The sequence below is a fragment of the Netta rufina genome (assembly GCF_964035555.1).
Source record: "Netta rufina genome assembly, chromosome: 1".
Classification (NCBI taxonomy): domain Eukaryota; kingdom Metazoa; phylum Chordata; class Aves; order Anseriformes; family Anatidae; genus Netta; species Netta rufina.
Genome location: NC_140123.1, coordinates 123253687 through 123274103, shown reverse-complemented (window position 1 = coordinate 123274103; position 20417 = coordinate 123253687). Strand labels below are relative to the sequence as shown.

Sequence of the window (20417 nt, the reverse complement as noted above, 5' to 3'; positions counted from 1 at the left end):
TCAGAAGACCGGGATCTTGTCCCTGCGCACCGTGTCCAGGTCGTCATCCAGGGTCAGCAGGACCTAAGGAGGGAAACGCAAGGCTGCTTCAGGTCTCACTGCCCGGCCACAGCTGGGGAGAACGGCTGCCTGACCCACAGCCCCTGAGGGGATTTGGGGCAAGGCAAATTAGAAAGGGTGAGCCCTGATTCCAGTGGCAAGGAAGCACCCCACTGGGAAGGACGTCTCGAGGCAGAACCAAGAAGTTGGAGCACTTCTGTGGTGTTGTAGGGTGGCTGCAGCTCCACGTGCACTTGGAGGGACAAGAAAAAGGAGGAGAGGGTGAGGCCATACAGCAGAGCTGAGAGCAGGGCCTACCAGAAAGGAGAAGAACAGAGCAGCTGCGGAGAGGAAGTGCCAGACATCGTGGTCATCGAAGAAGCCCAGCAGGATGCACGGCCGGTTCTTCTCCCGGGACTCTGCTGGAGTCTCCTAGGGGAGAGAGCAGGACCCTGTCAGACACACTGAGCCCTCCGGAGAGCACCCTGCTCTACCCCTCCCTGAGGAAGCTAAGAAAAAGCACTGTGGTGACTGGACATGAAGCAAGAACATGGGAGGAACGCAATGGAATGCGTCACACCTGGGGAGGGCAACATTTTTGCCCACAGAATTTTAGTTTATTTTAATTTTTGTAGAAAAAGAACAACAGGAAGGAAAGGGGACGCGAGACAGGCACAGGCAGAAGGAATGCAAAAGGGAAACATTACCTCCCAGCTGCTGAGGGTCTGGAAGAAGAAGTAGAGGGCAGCCGCCCACACCACTGCTGTGGCCACGATGCAGAACAGGGGGATGGGCAGGAGCTTCTCGGAGCTGCGGAGCTGCAGGGAGGGATGCGGCCTCACCACGGGGGCTTCCCAGGGGCCGGAGCCACACACGGGGCTGCCTACCTCCATGAAGGATCACCCACCCCAGGAAGATGCAGTCCAGTTGTTACCCTGAAGACAACCACTGCACAGCATCCCCTTCCCAATGCCCCTTGTCCCACCCCACGCCCCACCAAGGCCTCCCCGTGCCCTTCTGCAGCACTGCACGAGCCCAGACCGCGGCCAAAAGGAGGTTTATTCCTTCCCCTTCAGAGGCAGACAACCCTGAGGCAGCTACAGCTCCCTTCTTTACCTTCATGATGATGTAGAAAGCCAGGTACAGCAACAGGTTGCAGATAAAGATGCCCAGTATGTAGGAGGCAAAGTCTCGGGGCCGATACACCAGCCCAAAGATAGCACTAAGGGGAGAGAGGAGAGAAGAGATATTAGACAGCTTCTTTCATTGGAGACTGGGTACATCCCCAAACTGATCAACACCTGCAGCTCCCCCCAGACCACAGGACATTGCTGCAGCCTCCCCGTTTCCTGCAGAAAATAGTGTTCAGCCCTGTTCCCCATTGAAACACAAAGTGAAACAGAACCCTCCACGTTCATCCACCGAGAGCGACCAGAGATGTCCGAGGAAAGGCGCTGGGTTGCTTCCACCCCACGGCCAAATGCATCTCACTCAGGAGGACTTGGCCCCAGATCTCTGTGTTTAGCAAAGGGCTTCTCAGGAGCACACAGCCCACCTGCAGGTCCCTACCGAATCCTTCTGCCCACATGCACAAGTACCCAAGGCACCCGCAGCCCACCACTTACAAGGACCAGTTGACCAGGTTTCCAACGATAAGCAGCACCATCCTGTCCTGGAGAGAAGACATCGGTGAGCGTATGAAAGCAGAAGGAAACAAGAAATTGCCTCAGAAATTCAGGCTACCATTATCTGAGGATTTGGAGTCTGGTTCCTGTAAGCATGTATGCATCTGGCACAGTTTTGCTCCACAGGAGCACGTCGCAGCTGGGCACTGCTCTAGCCCTCACAGATTTGAGGAGAGCATTGCAAAACAGAGACTAAACACCTACATAAAAGGCCCAGCCCATCACTTAAGAATCAGTCTCAGGAGGTTCATTTGTCTGTAAACCCTTTGACTAAGTTTCCACTGTTTTCTTCATTCGATTCCTCTCCCCACACCAATTTATATGAAGTTTATTGCATAGAAGAAGGACGTTTGAAAGAGGAAGCTGGAAAAATTTTGGATAGCTTCCCACACATATTCACAGAGCCGTTTTTCACCAGTCTCACCATTAGCGAGGGAAGAACTTTAACTATGGCAGAAGGGTTACATCTGTGGGGCATGTGCATTTATGCTTACACAGCTGCTTTTATGACATGGCTATTTCAGGCCAGCCAGGCTTATTTTATGCCTGAGTGCACCAAGTTTGCTTGCAAAATTCAGTCTGAGGCTTATTGTGAAACCGGGGAATTAAAAAAAAAAAATAAATGTAGCCCATAAATAAAAAACTTCATTTGGCTTCAAACATTAATTAATGCTCTCTGCCCAAGGGAAAGCGATCAGTGGGATACAAGGTAACAGCTACTGGTTTAGCTGTTGTTGGGGTTTGTTTGTTTGTTTGTGTTTTGTTTTGTGATTTGATTTTTTTAAACACTGTCTGCCCCGAGGTGCTGTAGCAGCAATAGCCATTGTGTAAGCCACATGGCTGTGGTAGTCACTGTATTCCCTGTAGAGACTGTGCCGCACAGAGCCTTAAACCAATTCCTTTGAACTGATGTCTCCAGAGAGGAAGAGCAAAGGCAAATACAATCACGCTTGTATCACCTTTGCTTTGATGTTTTATTCACCACGCCTTAGATCAGAGATGTCCTGGTGGGGGTAAACAGCTCCAGGAGAGATCTGTAGCTACTTATACATTGGTGGGGCCAGGGGGAGAGAAGGGAAGCAGGCAGCATCACTTCTGCAGATAGTCACAACTTTTCCTTCTGTACCTTGGAAGGTGACCAAACGCTGAGGGAGGTGCTGCCATGTGAGGAATCACCTACCATGTACATCGGCCGGCTGCACTGCTGGATGCAGTCTGTGTACAGCACCATCGCTGCCCGACGAAATATCCCCAGGTCTGCCAAAGAAGAGGACAGAGAAGTCAGCATAGCTGGCAGAGCGAGCTCCAAAGTGCCCACAGGAGAAAGAGGCTGGCACCCCCTGGCTAACACAAGACCTGGAGTGTGGAGGTCAGGGTGTCCGCACATTCATTTCTTGCCCTCTGGGAGCAGCCCTTGCTGAGCAGAAGGGCAGCCACCAGGGGATGTCGACAGTGTTTGGCCAAAACAACAGGTTAAAAACCCAACATCCTGCTTACACAGCTTGGCTTGCAGCCATGTCTCTTTAGGGCAGATGGGTATGTAGGAAGGGGAAAAAGTACTTCCCATGGAACAAGCTCAAGCCACTCCTGCTCCCAAAATCATTGTGAAAAGTTCACTGGCGAGCCAGCAGGGGCAGTGGGGATGGACAGACATGCATGCACATGAACACCCCTCTGAAGTCACAAATGTGGAGCTCGAGAAGGCTCCCATGCCAAGGTGAGAGCTCTCCTGTGCTACGCTGTCCCCTTCCTGCTGAGGAGCAGCACAGCTGCTGCCAAACTGACTTCACTTCTCCAGGTGGCACCTGGGCCTGCCCGCCCCTCACATCCATGCATCCCCAGCCGCTCAGCTGCTGTTCAGTCAGTTCAGAGAAGAACGGGAGCTGCTCCCAGTTACCTGAATCGGGGCCATCTGAGGCAGACAGGAGCAGAAGAGGAAGGAGAAACACGTTTGTAAGCAGAGCACGAGAACCAGGATCCCCACCAAACCTCCTCCCTCTCACCCCACGAGGGGGGTTTATCTGGCTCACCCCCCTGAGCACAGCACCAGGGAAAGCTGCAGCTGTATGGCAGGCCCAGCTCTTTTGGCACCACAGAGCAGCTGGGTCCTGCTGATTCCCGTGTCTGGGAAGCAGCAGCGTGAGGACTTGAGAGGCCAGGAAGAGCAACAGATGAGGGAGAGGACAGGATAACCCAGAATATAAAGAGCAAACCACAGGGCAGGCCTCACAGTTGCACCAAATGCCACTGAGGTGGCTCACATGGGTTTGAGCAGGAGGTACCTGCACGCCCCAGGGGAAGAGGGCTCAGCCACAGCACTCACCGATCTTGAAGCGGCCCATGTAGTAGATCTGCGTGCTGAGAGCCAGCGAGGCCAGAACATGGATCATCGAGAAAATGACCCAAAACCACATACCGTTTTTCCCAAACACCTGAAAGAAAGCAAAGACATGTTAAAAGCAAGATGAGCCCTGTTACCAGCAGGATGATCCTTTTCTCTCCTGTGTTACTACAGTGCGTTAGACAACCCCACTGAGCACGGAAGAGAAACCCCCAAATCCTCCAAGCCAAAACAGATCTATAAATCCAAACATAGCTCAGGAGAGCGAGAGGAGCTCAGCACTTCAGGAGGATGGGCTGTTCTTCCCGAATGTCCCTTCAGACAAGGGTGACAGCTCAGAAGGACTGCAGCTGGCTCAGGGAACGGAAATACAGGGACGCCCAGATCAGGCAAGCTCTCCCTGCCAAGCTGGGCAGCAGCTCTCTGGTCAGGAGCTGGATTTTACAGATGCAGTCAGAGAACCAAGCATTACTTTAAACAACCATTACCAGCACACCAAGTGCACTGCTGCAATCCCAAAAGTATAAAGCTGCTCTGCGGGTAATTGTAGGCTTTTGGTTTATTTTAAGACTGGAAGTGACCTATCAATGCAAGTTAACGCTGCACAAAGCTGTTACTGCACAAAACGCTGGACAAAAATATTAATAAACATTAACATTTCAGTTATACATTGAAAAGTCCAGAAACTCCAGCCTGCTGACAGGCAGTGACCACACATTCCCCTCCCCTGGGGCCACAGCACATGCCTGAACTTCTCCTTTTGCACTGAGAAAAAAAGCAAGCAGAAAGTCTCTGCATGAATGGAGCAAGAGAGACATGCAGCTTATAAGCTCCACCCTGCAACTTCAAAAATATCTCACAAAAAAAAAAAAAGCATCCCATAATAAAAATGTAAGGTTTTGAACCTGTTTTGAATGGTGTTTGTGCAAATCTAGCACAAACCCCGTCCCTGTGAGACCAGGGAAAAGAAGGAGGAAAAAGACAAAAGCACCAGAAATTCCAATTGTAGCAGCTGCTTAACACACTTTTACCCAGCTCTGCTGGTGTCCCCTGTGCTTTGAGCATTTAAGCCATATTTCCAGCCACACCATCTCCTTCCCAGAGCACGTAGGTAAGAGGGAGCCATACCACTCCGAGGACGGCCAGACAGATGACCACAGCAAATGATGCATAGGCAGAGTAGGCGCTGGCATTGATGTCTGGGTGGCGAGTCTGGTAGAGCTTAAGCATGCAGAGTCCTGCGATCATGTACATGAAGGAGGTGTCTGTGGAGGGAACACAATAAAAGGTAAAAGCAGGTACCGCCAGCAGGCTGAGAAAGCTGCTCATAGGATGTGCAGAGAAATGGGGCAGCAGGGTCAAACCCAAGGCCAGCTGGCATGAATCCCTGACGCTGCACTGCATTGTTCAGCAGCTTGTGCTTTGCTGTCTTGCAGCACACTTACCATGCTCTGGGGCAACAAAAAACTCTCAGCAACCCCATTCCAGTGTTTGACAACCCTCCCAGTTACAAAAAAAAACATTTTCCTGTGTTTGAATGGAGTTTCCTGTCCTCATCCTGTCACTGGGCACCTTCGAGAACAGTGTGGTTGCATTGCCTTCATTCCCTCTCATCTGAAATTTATGCATGCAGGCAAGATTTCCCCTTTCTCCCCAAGATTTCTCTTCTCCAGGAAGGTGAAGGGGCCCCACAGAGGAAAGTTTCCACTGCAGTGGCAGACAGACGCTTCCTGGGCTTGAGCACTCAGCCACTCAGGCTGTGCACTTGCCATCTTCAGGCTCTGAGCAGCAAAGGCAAGGGGAGTTCATGCCAACAGCACACTACCAGAGTCCCAAGGTCTGGAGAGGAGGCCAAAATGAGTTAATCCCCATCATCCAAAGCCTCTCTACCTCCTGACTGAGCCCTGAAACAGGCTCAATTCAAGAGGAGACAGAGCATGGCCTATCCTACTTCCAGCACAAGAAGGAAAAGGCAACTCAGCTTACCAAACTGGAAATTGGAGTAGTTAGGGCAGACATGGTAACAGGCACTGAGCACGCCTTCCATCATCAGAGCGATGCCCATAGCATAAAAGAGACCAAAATGCTTCGGGATCCCATAGTCCTGGAAGAGAACAGAGCTGTACAGAAAGCGTCCTCGCCATCCTGATTACAAGCAAAGTTTCATTCTCCATCACTTCATCCCTCCTAGCCCCCACATGTGTCCTTCAACCTGTGTGCAATTGTAGCCACACTGCGTGGCTGGTAGGATCCACAGGCAGCAAATCCACGTTAACCACACAAGCCCCTGGTCTGAAGAGCTCAGATGACCTTGTCACTGACACCTTGAGACCAAAACGTCACTGCCCTGTCGCTGTGCTGTGCTACATGCTGCACAAAACAGAGAAAAATGGGGACCCAGAAGAGCAGCCTTGCTCTTGCGGTCAGTGAGGGGTGAAAGGCACCTGGGTAGCAGAGTCCATCAACACAGCTGAGAAGGCATCTCCATCAGGATCTGGCTGGGATCTCATCTGAAAGCCCATAAGCACCAGATCCCTAAATCTGCTAAGTCCTTTACTTGCTACCAAGCCAGCAAAAGAGCTGTCTCTCTCCAGAAATCACCAGCATGACCGCCCACAGGGCTGCAGATTTCCTCCATCATCTCCCAGGACATACTGAAGAGACTGCAAAGGTTCTGCCTACAATGAGCTCTGCTTCAGAGCTCGAAGAGCCAAATTCCTCTGGATTAGCACACAGTGCTTTGTGTCTTCTTGCTACTGCTTTCTAGAAGACAGATGTTTCTCCCCACTGCCACATCATGGGACAAAACAGGGATCCAGATGTGCTCCCAGACCTCTGTCCCTGTTTTTCCACAGCAAACACCAGGGGAAGAGCCACAGCCACAGAAGTTGTTCCTCTGCTCATCTCCCTGTCTTTGCAAGTCCAGGCTGGGTAACCACAGCAACACAGACACACTGCGAGCAGCAAAGTGGGGGGGTGTGCAGGAACACGTCTCACCTCCACCCTTTTTCAGGGAAGGAAAAAGAGGAGGATTCAATCCTCCAGCAAGGAAGGCAAACTGAAAACCACCGTGCATGCTTTGGTTGTCAAATTCACCCTGCCTTCCCTTCCTCCCTCCATGTGACCCCACGCAACCATGTTCCCTACCAGGGTATAGATATCTTTCATCTCCATGGCCCGACGGTGGAGGATGTCTCTGCGCAGCACAATGAGGAGGAAGAGGAAACCCAGCAGCGTGTGGCCCACATTGCTGAGGATGTTGTTGAAGGCACTGCAGGAAAGAAGAAAGTTTAAGACAAGGACGAGTTTAGCAGCAGGAGGCTGAACCCCAGGCCACAATAAACTGAATGCATTTTGTCCCCCCTTCCCTCCTCATCCTCCACCTCAGCAGCTGCCAAACACCTGCCGGTTTTACACACTGGATTATAATTTCAGGTCGAGTAGTTCATCTGCCTTGGTAGATTTAATACTTTTTTGTGAGATTCCCAACTCTGGGTTCTCTTTGCAGTCCAATATTAGGTCAGAGAAAGGCTGCTTTGATCTGAACTGCTCAGCCACTGCTGAGCTCAACAGAAACTCAGGAGGACTCTGTTTAGAGCCCTAAACTCTCAGCAGGTCTTATCAGCATGGTCAGTGTGAACCTTGTAAGGACAAAACCCCAACCTGCACACAGCATGAGCACCTTGGATGCGTAAGGCAATAATGCAGTGACCACAGGGCTCACTCACCTCAGCACCCCGAGGGGATGAGCACACAGAAAGTTGTAGTAGCAGATGTCCTGATTGCCTGTCACATTCACCACCTGCACAGAAAGGAGGTGGGAGACCTGATGTTAGCAAATCCTCCCCGCTTGGAGGCATTTGTGCTGTGCAAACACAGCACATTTACAAGGTGTAAGTGACAAACTGCATGTACGGCAGCTCTGCAGCCACTACACTTTGCAGCTTTTCATGAGCCACTGTAGCTCAGGATCCACAAGGTCTTGAAAAACAGGACAGCTTGTGGCAGCAGCTCAGGGTGCTTCCGACAGGACTGGGGTGAGCTGCTGTTGGCTGAGCCCTTGACTTGTTTGAAACCCAGCTGGTCAGTTTTGTTCTCTTCACCTAGCTTCAGTACTTGGGGCAGAGCGGGGACCAGGTGCCAGTGTTTGAGAAGAAAGTCACTGTGGAGTCAGATGTAAAGAGGCATGTAGGGACCAGGAGGCAGCCTAGCAGTAGCACTGGCACGTGGAGTACCAACATCTGCAGGCAAAGCTTTTATGGGGGGCAAGATGTTGCTACAGGCCACAGACCTGACAGCGGTTTTTGGAGAAAACACGCTGTGTGTTCTCACCAGACAGCACTGACAGAACTAGATGAGAAACAGATCCACTTGCAAATCTCTGAATAACAGCAGGATAGCAAGGACTGGAAGAAATCACTCGTATCATAGCAAATTGTACTTGCTTTCGGTTGTCTTTCAGAGATAACAACAGGTTCCTCCTGCCTCTAAAATGAAATAGGCCCTAAATGAGGCATCGGAGGATAAAGAAAACAGAGGAGCAGAGAGCTGCAGTCCCTGCTTACCATGCAGAAATAGCAGAACAACTGCAGCAGAATAACAAGCTAGCAACAGTGATCAAAACCTGGTACAGAGCAGCTAAAGTAAACTGCTCCTCACAGACAGAGCAGGATTCCTCAGTGACCCCAATTTCACTGCAGCTGTCACCCTTGCACCGCGCAGCCACAGAGCACGTTTAAAGGCAGGATGACCCCAAGCCCTGGGGACAGCCCACAAAGGCCAACGCACCGTCTGGTAGGTGATGACAAGCTGGATGACGGGCAGGGCATAAAACACGGCGATGGTGATGATGTTCCTGCAGAGAGGAGGCAGAAGCAGCAGTTACACACCAACACCATCACTGCACCCCCAGCACAGAGCCTCACGGGGCTGGTGGAGGAGCAGGAACACCCCAGTGCCTAGGGGCACAGGCCCTTCTCTCCCAGCCACAGCTTTACACCAGCTCTGGTTGTGATCCCCCTGAAGCAGAAGAACAAATGAACCAATGCAAACAGGAGGCAAACACCACGGGCACAAGAAAAGCCAGGATGTGCACCACAAGCTTGCGTGTTTGAATACTGAATCATTGAATGATTTGGGTTGGAAGGGACATTAAAGATCTAGTTCCAGCCTGAACAACCTCAGCTCCCTCAGTGTTTCTTCATAGGAGAGGTGCTCCAGCCCTCTGATCGTTTCTCTGGCCCTCCTCTGGACCGACTCAAATAGATCGATGTCTCTCCCATGCTGAGGGCCCCTTCCTGCAGTACTCCAGGTGGGGTCTCAAGTGAGCAGAGCAGAGCAGGGGGGGAGAATCACCTTCCTCATCCTGCTGGCCATACCTCAAATTCCCCCTTCCCCACTACGTTCTAGCTCATTGCTTGTTACCACACTTTAGAGAAGTTAAGGCAAACCAGTGACCATTGCCAGGATCATGTGTGCACTGCTCCACAAACACCCTCCTTTCAGGTACGTGGGATCTGCAGTTACTGGATAGAAAAGGGTGTAACAGGACAGCTCAAAGAATATCCTCAGGCCTAAACTGTGGTTCTAAAGATGAGCATGTGGACATGGATGGGGAGTCAACAACCAGAGACTTGGTCCCAAGCTTGGGCCTTGCCAGTTTGTCTTCTCCTTACCAAAAATAAATTTTGTATTTTTTGCTGACAATCCTTCGGTCCTTCCTGGACAAGTCTGACAGATAGAGGAATACCTAAAACATCAGTGAGAGAAGAAAGAGAGAAGAAAAAAACAGAGAACTAATGAAAAAGCCAGTAGAAAATCTTGACGCACTTAGAAAACATTCAGCTTGGTGCAATTTACTCCATCTTTACATAGCAATGTGAGAGCTCCTTTGCTCATCAAGAATCCCTTGATTCTGTGTTGAACAAGTTCTACAAAAGTGAAAACTGAAAATCCCTGGAGAGTGACTCTGAAATCAGTGTTGGTCCCAGCCCAGTGGTGTCCACGGCCCCAGCAGCAGCCATACCTTAGTGCGGATGACGTTCTTGTCGCTTTCAATTTCTGGCATGGTGTCGAAGTCGCTCTCCTCCTCCACAGAACTGTCTGTGTCAGAACCAGCTGGTGGCCCACGCTCAGGAGAAGACAACTGCCGTCCACCACTGGAGCTAGACTCATCTGGAGCACAGCAGGAAGAAGGAAACACGCAGGGTAAAGGCCGAATCCCTCTATGCACGACAGCAAGGGGGATGCTCAGATATCAGCAGCAATACATTGGCAAGAGCTGATGTGATTATTCAGGGATCACATTTTTCCATGATCACAAACCTTCCTAAAAGTCTCAGGTATCAGCTAAGAGCACTTTCAAGGACCATCTCTGTTCCTCCTGTTCCTTGTCCCTCCCACCACCTTTCCCCAGTATTCTTTTTTTATTTTTTCTGCTACTACTTTTCATCTCTAACTTTATCTCCTCTTTAGTAGCCTGGGCTCCAAAAACGGGAAGTCTGAGACCAGCCAGAAAGCTCTAAAAATACAATCAGGCTGTTCAGGGGTCAGAAACAGAGTGACATAGGTAAACTCTTTGAGGCTTGGACATTTCCAGTGACAGAGACTCTCGGGGCACCTCTTCCAGAGATTTGGCACTTTTTTGGTGGACCCTTCCTTACCCCTCTACCTCCTTCCCCCCAAAGTGCAGCCTGGCTCTCCCCAAGCTGCAATTTCATTTGAAGCAGTTGCATGCAGCTACTAAAGCAGCTCATAGATTTATTCCCTTCTGGCCCTAAAGCACCAAATCTGCGCCTATCCCTGTGCCCCCAGTTCTGGAAGACACGGTACCAATAGCACCATAGCTGCTTCCCTCGGGGGTGCTGGATGTGATGGGGTGCGAAGACGTCATGATCCCGGATCCTGCAACAAGAACAGACCCAGAAGAGCCAGTTAGTTCCACATCAGAGCTTCAGAGCATCTCTCTGAGGAGAATGCAAACAGCTTGAAGAGTTGGAGGGGCTTGGGAAAAGCGGCATTTCTCGTAACAGATGGCACCCTGTCTCCCTCTAGAGCATACTGTGCAAAGGGGAAACTCCAGCTTTGCAATATGAAAGAAAACACCCTTCCCTTCAGCCTCCCCATGGAGGCAGTCAGTCTGACTCACAAAAGCATAAGCCTCTGTCCAGCATCCTGTAGAGATCACATCACTGCAAAACTTGGCAAATACTATAGCAAGTCTCATAATATTCAGAGCACCCTTATGAGTTTTCAATTCTTCTCCTTCCCTTCCCCCTGTATTGATCTATTCAGATATCACCATCTCCATTTATCCCTGGAAAAGTCAGACAGCCCCTTGGCAAGACAGCTACTACACAGTTTTAACCAAGCAAAAGTGTTGCATGAAAAAAGAAAACAATCTTGTGTTGATGACAAGAGGGACAAGTCTCTGAGGATGGAGAAGTCCCTGCCTCCCCCACACACACCTGAAGCACGGAGGGCTGTACCTCCCAGTCAGGCTGCACTGGGACTTTCTTCCCCTGGCTCCACATTCCTTCTTTTTGCCTGGTATCTGACCCCTGGGGCATGGCTCAGTGGCTGAACTGGCTGCAGACAAACCCAGCAGCAAACACAGCACGCCAAGCCCCTCACAGAGGGGTCAGACGCCCCCATCCCAGAAGGGAAGGAGCAGAGCAGTGGGAATAGGACCACGCTTTCCAGTGGTGGCAGCCAGCAAGACTGGCCCAGCTGCCCGTAAAGCTTTGTCCTCACAACGTTGTGCAGCCAGTCAGCAGCAAAAGGATATAGGACATGGGACAGCGTGTAAAGCCTTTGGCAATGACCCCTGTCTTCCCAAACTGCATCTCCAGCTTCCTAGTACCTGACCTCTTCCAGACTCACAGGCACAGGCAGATTCCACTCTCCAGACGGCGGTTCCAGGCACCTCTAGCACCTTACACAGGTTTTCACACCATTTTGATTAGCCACATATGTAAAAAGCCCCCGCAGCCACTTTGGACCCAGCTCACCCACTAATTTCAGTCCCATTTCCCCGTGTGTGAGTGAGGCAGCAAAGTAAAATGCAGCGTCCTAGGTGTGGTTCCTCCAGCTATTGTCTCCTCCAGGCAGTGATGGTGTGGGATGGGAGGTGTCCCAGGGGATTAAAAATTAAAAATTTACCCACAGAAACCAAGTATTGGCTGAGTGCCCAAAGGGGCATACGGAGTCACGGGATATTCAATGACAATGGGCAGAGACGGGTTGTTCAGCACCTCCACCCACACTTTCTTCATGGGGAAGGAGTGATGGGGAAAACAAGAGCTAGGGCCACCACAGAAGAAAAGAAATTTCAGAGAGTGGGAAGAAAAAAAAAAAAATAACAGAAAGCCAGAATGCTCTGGGTGATCTGGAGGACAGGGAAGATGCAGGTTACCAGTTTATAGGCATCAGTCAGACACACACCCTGAAGAGACAACAGGGAAAGGAAGAGCGTGTAGGCAGGATGTCGTTCTTCTGTAGAGAAAGGGATGTGGCTGTGGCATGCACCAGGCACGTGAAGGAGGTGTGGAGTACAGGAAAGAGGACAAGTGACGGAAGGAGCAGGTGCCCCAGGGAGGAAACGCAGAAATGGTGAAGGAATTGCACTCCTGTTGTCCAGCAGTCCTCCCCCTCTGTGAGCCCAGTCTCCCACCCTCTGGGTCTATGTATGCACACCCTGCAGGATCCAACCCCAGTCACTCAACATTAGAATGTTTTTAAAGCGCATTTTTACACTCCCAGCTCATTTGGTTGTGAAGACCACCTTTCACACACACCTTGTGTCACATAGCAATGCAAACGTGGATCTCAGTGGCTGAAGGAGCCACTCTTAAGAAGCCAAATGTCCTCAATTGCCCGAAGAAATATTAACCCGAATAATGCCAGGTCAGAGTGAAGTTCCATAGCTGATCCTTTAAGCACAGCTCGGTTATGCTCATGGTAAGTAGTAAATCTAGGAGACTGAAGGAGCTAGGGATTTTTTTTTTTTTAAAAAAAAAAAAGGAGAACACACCAAGAACCTTCCAAGTTCTTGCTGCTAAATTGTAAAGTCCTCTCATTCCCCAGGAGAGAGGTGCAAATGATGATGTTGCTTTACCCTCAGACCAATGCTTTGAACTATTTTTAAGGCACTGAATATTTAAACAAAATGAAACAGCCGACCTCCCACACCTCACCAGGAGGCCCAATGCCCCCTGTCCTCGTGACAAAAATGTTCATCTTTCACCAGCAGCCTCTCGGATACAGCTCGGTTTTTATAACACAGAAATCTGCAGTATGTAGAAATGTGGGTGCAGCATAAAGTAAACAGAATCCAATACCAAAGTAAATAACACAAACAACACTACCTAACTGTATTAGTCATTCATTTACTTGGTTCTCTGCAACCCCCAGTTAAAAACAAATTAAAATTTAATTTGAGAGAGAGAGACTCCATTCTTAAACCAGGCAGAGGAAATTTTAAAGCATAAGAGCTGAAAAAAAAGTAAACCAAAAATCAAAGTGCTTTATTTAGAAATGAACAGACCTGGCACTGGGAACATTAGCCTGTAACTAGGTCTGGCTAAGGCTTGTCCTTCCTTCACCCCTCCAAAAGCCAGCTCCTCAGAGCAAAGGTCCAGACCTGGGTTTGGTGGACCCTGCTTCAAATGCCTTTTCTTGTAAGGGCGGAGAGGAAGCTCTAATATCTTTCATTAGCACCAGAGATTGTGTGGTACATGTACAAGGAAGGAAGAAGGGTTGAAGAGAGAGAAGGTACTTGACAGACTGCCTGTCTCCTGCCTTGCCTAGGACTTGTTCACTTGAAGCTGGCACACAACAGAAAAGAGAGCTCACCATCCTCAGGACTCAATCTTCCAGATGAAGCCTTCCTCCGAACCCTGAAAGAGAGCAAACAGCATTCATGAAACAGCCAACAAACCCCATTGCCTGCCAGCCGTGGCAAAATTATCTAGAATGCTAATAGGCCAAAATGCTGCAAGCTCTAAAACCAAGAGAGAGATACAAAAACCCACAAAAGAATTAAAAAAAAAAAATAAAAAATAATAATAATAAAGATGTACTGTTTTTACTGGAAATGGCTCTGCCATGACTGATTGCTGGCTACCTCTCCCATTTCCAAAGCAGCAGAGTTTTTCCCCCTTCCATATGCACCAGGGGCAGGACAACCAGTTACATTATCCCATCCTACACTGCTCAGTATATTGGGAAGAGAATCTCAAGTCACCTTCCGATACCCAGGTGCCCCTCTCAGGGGACTGGGCGCATGAAAATCCACTGTAGCAGGAGCTACACACACTTAAGTAACTTCATTGAACTGTTCCAGTGAGATGTTCGTCGAAACATCATTGAAGTTAGGCCAAAACCCCCATCTTGGAACTGTTTCATTTCAAAGCACCACACTTTTAAGATCCCTTCTTCTGAAGCAGCAGAAAAGTTTGCCACCTTTGGTCTGAAAAGCTCCATGATAATCATGGTTCATGTAAAACCAGCCTGCTGTTTGCCAAAGGCTCTCCTTGGCTCTTCTCATGCCAACCTTTGCCCAGTGGGCCAGGGAGGAATGCAGAAGAAACCTTCTTCCACACTTTGGACAAAGGATTTGTCACTGCTGACACAGGCACAGCCTGCTGCCCCACCAAGACTCATCATGTGCTGGTGGTTACCTGCCCTACAGGGGCAAATCTTACCTCTCCGTTGGGCTGCTGTGCCCTTCCTGCCCCTCTACTCCTGTTGTCACTCAGGAAGACCACCACCACCAAGTAACAGGGTACACTGGGGCAGTCAGGGAGAGTTTTACTCTTTTTCCACACCAAGAGCAATGTGTCTTAGCAGCTGTGCCCAAGTTCAGCTTTATTCACTCCACTGAATAATCAGGGGGTTGTTTAGGTGCTCTGTTCAGATGCTTGCTGCCCCTTTTCACCCAAAATGCCACGCAGGGTGAGGCACTTCTAAGAATAAAGAGAAACAAGAAGGCTGTTCTTGTAAAACCCCTTGACTCACCTGATATAGTGCACAAATGCAACAATCACTGAGCCCAGGTAAAAGGAGAGGAAGCTCAGGAAGCTGAAGAACATGGCCTGGATGTAAACAGACCCTGGGGAAAGAGAAGGCAGCAGTCAGCCCACAGAGAAGGGGGAGCCTGCCCTGCTCTTCCCAGCACCGCCTGCTGCTAACACCCAGCCCCAAAAAGCTCTCCAGACCCATGTGCTTTCTTCAAGAAGAGATGCCAAGAACCTTCTGCAAGGTCTCTCCCCGCTTTCTTTGTCCCCATTGCTAACCAGTCCCATGACACCATCCCATGGCAGCACAGAAGCACCAAGTTCCCCACCATAAAGCTGCACTGCTCTGCACAGAGACACTGACTGTTAATAGAGGGCACGATCGTCACTTGAAGGTTCTTTGTCCGCTGTAGGTTCCAGGTTCGGTTGACATTTCCTGTGAGATGCAAATGTAAAGACAGAGTCTGAGACACCATTTTTGCCTTTGGCCAAAATTCTCCTGGTAATGAACTTCTCTGCAGAGTGCTGCTTCTTGTTTTTCAGTAGGGCTTAGCACACTCTGCTAGTACAGCTCTGCTGACAGCTTTAGGATAAGACACCCAAAATGTGATTATTACTTTTTTTGGTGGTCAGGGAGACAGGCAGGGGACAGGTAGTGTGGTGGTGGTGGAGCTACAGGGGTCAAACATATCTGCTGATTGGCATCTTACTTTTCCTACAGAGAGGAAGCCACCTGACTTTGAGGCTAGGAATGTACCTGACCTGAAGTAAACTCCACTTTTTATGAGGACATCAGCACCCTCACTCCAGTTTCAGACATCACAGGAGTGGTGATGACCACTGCCCAGAAGGTGGATACATTTGTTTTCTGACTTGGGAAAGCATTGGAATCAGTCTCGTAAAATTATTTCTAAAAAATTATTACTGTTTCCTGCTCCCCCACGTCATAGATCCCAAGATAGCAATGGGAGAAAATGCCTTCTGCAGGAACTGCTGTGGGCCTCCACGCAGGCAAGAGAATAATACAGCAAAAGGGGAGTCGGGGAAAGGAAGGAAAAGAACAAGAATAAAGCTGCATCCAGCAGTGCCATATATTGCCATCCCACAGGCAGGACCCAAAGGATTTCTGCTGCTCCACCACCAAATTGAACAAGCAAATCCACCCCCCAGCACAACTCACCGTGGATGGAAGAAGGCACAGAACCCCCACAGGCATAATCCTCTGGCTTGATGACAAACACCACGAAGAACTGCTCACCTGGGAAGTCCTTTCTCTGCACAAAGACAGATCCATGAGAAGTGAAGGAGCCTCTCCCTCCATACAAGGCAGAGGTGATGCTCCAAAAGGCTAGAGGTAGGTTTGAATTGCTACACAGACAGCAGCCCTACAGAGACCTGCCTGGTCTGGACAGAACCTGGCTTCTGGCTCCCCTCATTCTTGCTGACAATAAGATGAGTTCACCAGTCTGGTACAAGAAAACCAATGTTGAAGCATTTATTTTAATTAATATAAACCATCTACTGAAGCTTTGCTTATTAGAAGGCCCTACCAACATCGCTCAGTGTAGAAGAGCCAAGGTTCAAACAGAAGACACCTGCTCAGAGAGGCTGCAGCCATGCTGACCTACAGTGCCAGCACCCAAGGCATAACACGTCTACCTCAACAAACACAAGCAAGGTTTTGCAGTCAAGAAAAAATCCCTCCTTTCTATTATAATAGATGTAAAAATCCAGTAAAAGCAGAGACCCTTCCTGGAATCAACAGAAGAGAACTAGGGATACAAAGGACAAGCCACTGAAAAACATCGCTTGGACAAAAGTCAGTCTCACCTGCACCGTGATGGCTGCCTGCTTTGTCATGGACTGGTAAACACCGTTGAACTCCACGTTGTGGTCCAGGTCATACACTGGGCACTAAAACAGATAAGTAAGAGTCAAGCCAGGCACACAAGTGGATGTGGGGTGACAAAGGGAACAAGACAACTGGGACCCATTCAAAAGTTAGAAAAGCTGCTCTGAAGATGCTGTTTGCCTGCACTCACTACTCTTGTCATCCTCACAAGAGGGCTACAATTTAATCCCAAATGAGGATTCAGTTAGATTGATCTCTCTGCCACTCCCACAGGGCAGCTCATACACTCAGCTGTACACCTGCATGCTTGCTGCTCTGTACCATACACCAAGTGCTTGCAACTCATTTTAATTTTTGCCACTACAGTTCTTAGTTCTTTACCTGCTAGGCTGAAAAAAAATCACCTGCCACTCTCTTTTCTCCTGCCCTTCTGCCACTCAAACACGGGGATGCAAGCAGGAGTTGATGTTACCCATTTCTCTCCCCACCCCAGGTATTAAAGGCAAATGCTGGGACTTCAGAGCTGGTAGCTGAGGCATCTTGCACCTCTCTCTGCCTTGCTGATCCCACGCTGCTGGTCCCTGCACCATCCAGGGAGGTGGGCAGTGAGGAGAAATGGGAGTTATTTCCCAGCTGCAGGTTACAGCCAACCTCCCTTGGCAGGGAGCGGCTGTTTTCTTCTCCCAGGGAAAGGGAATGAATAATTGCAAGAGGGAAGAGAGAAGATTGAAATCTCTGGATAAGCTTCTTGAACTCAGCATCTGTCTTTGCCTCCTTCTCACAGGACTTTCATTCCTCTTTCAGGTATCCCCCTCACCACCACCATGATAGGGTGAAGCCCTCCCTGGAGCCATGCTCTCTGTTGGGGCACACAGCTTCTCACAGGACAGCAGCAGCTCCTCACCCTCCTCCCCTCAGACTTACCACAATATCCTGGACGGAGACAACCGAACACGGGTAGACTGCATCAGACACCACTTTAATGATGACTGAATCAACATCTTGAGGAAACTTGTACAAAAAATACTGAGGAGAAAGCAGAGTACTGAGAGTTACAGTCCAGAAATCACCTCTGCCAATAGCTTGCAAGTTTCTCTAAGGCACCTGCACAGCCCAGTCTGGGCTTTGGGTTGGATGTAGTGGGCTTACACAAAATATCAGATTTCAAATATTATCACCTTACAGTAGAGAAGATCTGATTAAACAGGTACAGAGCACTTTTACCTCCCTGCACAGCGCACCACTAGACAGACATTTTCAACAAGCAAGATGCAGCACAGTTTTTGCTCCCCTTCAGCTTTTTTCCACCTGGTCAAGCTAAAGCAACTTCATTTTTATAGTCTGCTCCATTTCATATTGCAAAGAGCAATTTCCAGCTGTTTCTGTACTACTGTCAGGACATTACATATGGAGCATGTCATGGAGTTTTATCTCAGATGGGTTGGCTCAAAGAGTGACAATGAAAAGTATTAGGTCAAACGCTCAAACTTAGTCAAGAGTTTCATAAATGAATGCTTGACACTAGACTGTAGGATGTGGATTTTTTGTTTGTTTTCAAGGACAGTTGGGGAGGCAATGGAAGGGTTGCCTTCTCACTTCAGCTTGGAAAATAATTCAGCTATAGCTCTGGAAAATTTGGGAGAAAACAACACCTGCTGATATTCTTACTTTCCCTTCTGGAGACAGGGACATGCTTTGAGGAAGTCCACAGAACAGTCCGTGGGGTCAGGAGATGCACTCCCTTTTTGTCACAGAAAACTCAATAATGAGCTGGATTTCCCTGCCCCCTTCCCAGGAAGTAGGACCCCAAGCTGGAAGGACAGGGATAAGTCAGAAATGACCCAGGCTTTTCCCTAGTTTTCCATTTCTACTAAAGCAGGGTCCCTCCACTGCTAAGGGAGCACTGGCTCTGAAGTCCTCACAAAGTCCTCACAAACTGAAAACTCACCAAGCCGGCTTCTTCAGCAGACAATATTCTATCTCAGCCAAGCAATGACTCTGGCAGCCTGAGCTCTCTGATGACCCAGGTGCACTACCCTTGGAGAGCTTTAGAAACTTGAGGAAATCACTCGTGAGGACCCCTCTCTTTGTCTTCTAAAATCATGCTTATACGAGGGTGCATCGTTACCGTAAGGGACACCAAGACTGACAGTTCTCTCCTGCAGACAGCGAGTGTATAAACGCATCCAGACAACACTCCTGACCTTTACAAGTGTATCTAATTTCTTCTTCCACCCTCAGGCATGAGCTGGGTTCTGGGTGACAATTCAGCAATTGTTATGCCTGTCTTTTTCCAGTCTTTATGCTATTACGACACTTGTCTAGATTTTTCCTTTTTTTTTTTTTTCAGATTATTTAATACTTTGATTTACAAAAAATAACAGCATTATATCCACTAAGAAACACTCATTTTGCACTCTCTACATCTGGCCTATAATTAAAGTCACCAATCTCATATTATTCATCATGACAAATGACAGACTGAAGTCACAACGCTAATTCCCAGTTTAGATCCTAAACACCGCATTCAAGCTACAATCCTAATTAGTGAGGTTTTACAAAAGAACCATCACCTCCTGTGCTTCTGTAGTGCAAAATATTGTATTCATCTGCAAAACAGCACAAGACATTTGAGACCAGATTAACTGGTTTGCCTGATAATAGGAAACCTAAAACTAGGTGATGTTACTAAGAGTGATTGCAACAGAAAAAAGGAGTACCAAGCAGCCTGGGTAAATTACATACTTTCCCAGCTCCACAGTCCACTGTATTATTTTATTATTGTATATGGAAATGCCAACAGCATTTTTATTCAAGGGAGGACTTGTAGTTTCTGCAGGGCTCTAAACAAGGCTGCTCAGCAAGACGTGCAGCTCTCTACCAAACTAATAACCAGATTTATCAGGCATTTCATTTATCACCTCACACCTTGACTTGCTTCCCTGAATAAGGAATAGGGCTTCGAGCTCTGCTGTACCGCTCATTTATTGATTTGGTTCCCTCTGATGAAGAATTGCATCTTAGCAAGTCCTGCCATGGTAACTGAACCAGTGCTGGCTAGAACAAAACATTGGTGCACACCATCTTACTTCCAAAGAAGTGCAATAGTCCAATGGTCTGTGGACTTCTCTACACATTTCTGGAACTTCCTGAACTGCAGATACTATTAATTTGTTCTAGTCACACTTTTTGGTGCACTCAGTTGTTTTGCAAGAGGATCCAAACATGTCAGTCAGTGTATCTGAGGCACTGCTACCTCTTCACTATATCCACAGAAAAAAGACCAACAGGAAGGAAACTTCCTTGCATCCTAAGTGGGAAACAACGCAGCCACGTAAGGCTTTTGTCATCTCTAACAAAGGATCGTGTGAGCCATTTAGATATGAGAAGACACACAAGCAACACCATGCAGGACTCCTCCTTACCTGGGGCTGGGAAGGGCTGGCAGTGAAGTTAAAGGGTTTGTTGGTCCTAGAAAAGAAATG

General features: G+C 48.8%; 1 protein-coding gene across 2 annotated transcripts in view; it reads right to left on the bottom strand.

The window, feature by feature from the left end:
* Positions 1-20417, bottom strand: part of SIDT1 (SID1 transmembrane family member 1) — a gene marked incomplete at both ends in the record, with an annotated part of 36005 nt that continues 15588 nt past the window's right edge. The window contains 22 exons of one of the 2 annotated variants that reach the window (XM_084305246.1): positions 1-63; positions 358-471; positions 747-857; positions 1156-1261; positions 1665-1711; positions 2905-3014; positions 4048-4156; positions 5194-5330; positions 6052-6169; positions 7213-7336; positions 7794-7867; positions 8854-8920; positions 9741-9814; positions 10091-10239; positions 10897-10968; positions 13918-13961; positions 15082-15175; positions 15445-15516; positions 16261-16354; positions 16911-16994; positions 17857-17958; positions 20358-20403. In XM_084305246.1, coding sequence (XP_084161372.1) covers positions 1-63; positions 358-471; positions 747-857; positions 1156-1261; positions 1665-1711; positions 2905-3014; positions 4048-4156; positions 5194-5330; positions 6052-6169; positions 7213-7336; positions 7794-7867; positions 8854-8920; positions 9741-9814; positions 10091-10239; positions 10897-10968; positions 13918-13961; positions 15082-15175; positions 15445-15516; positions 16261-16354; positions 16911-16994; positions 17857-17958; positions 20358-20403 — 2011 coding nt within the window. The remainder of the gene's footprint in view (positions 64-357; positions 472-746; positions 858-1155; positions 1262-1664; positions 1712-2904; positions 3015-4047; positions 4157-5193; positions 5331-6051; positions 6170-7212; positions 7337-7793; positions 7868-8853; positions 8921-9740; positions 9815-10090; positions 10240-10896; positions 10969-13917; positions 13962-15081; positions 15176-15444; positions 15517-16260; positions 16355-16910; positions 16995-17856; positions 17959-20357; positions 20404-20417) is intronic. The other variant, XM_084305247.1, reaches the window with a different exon arrangement.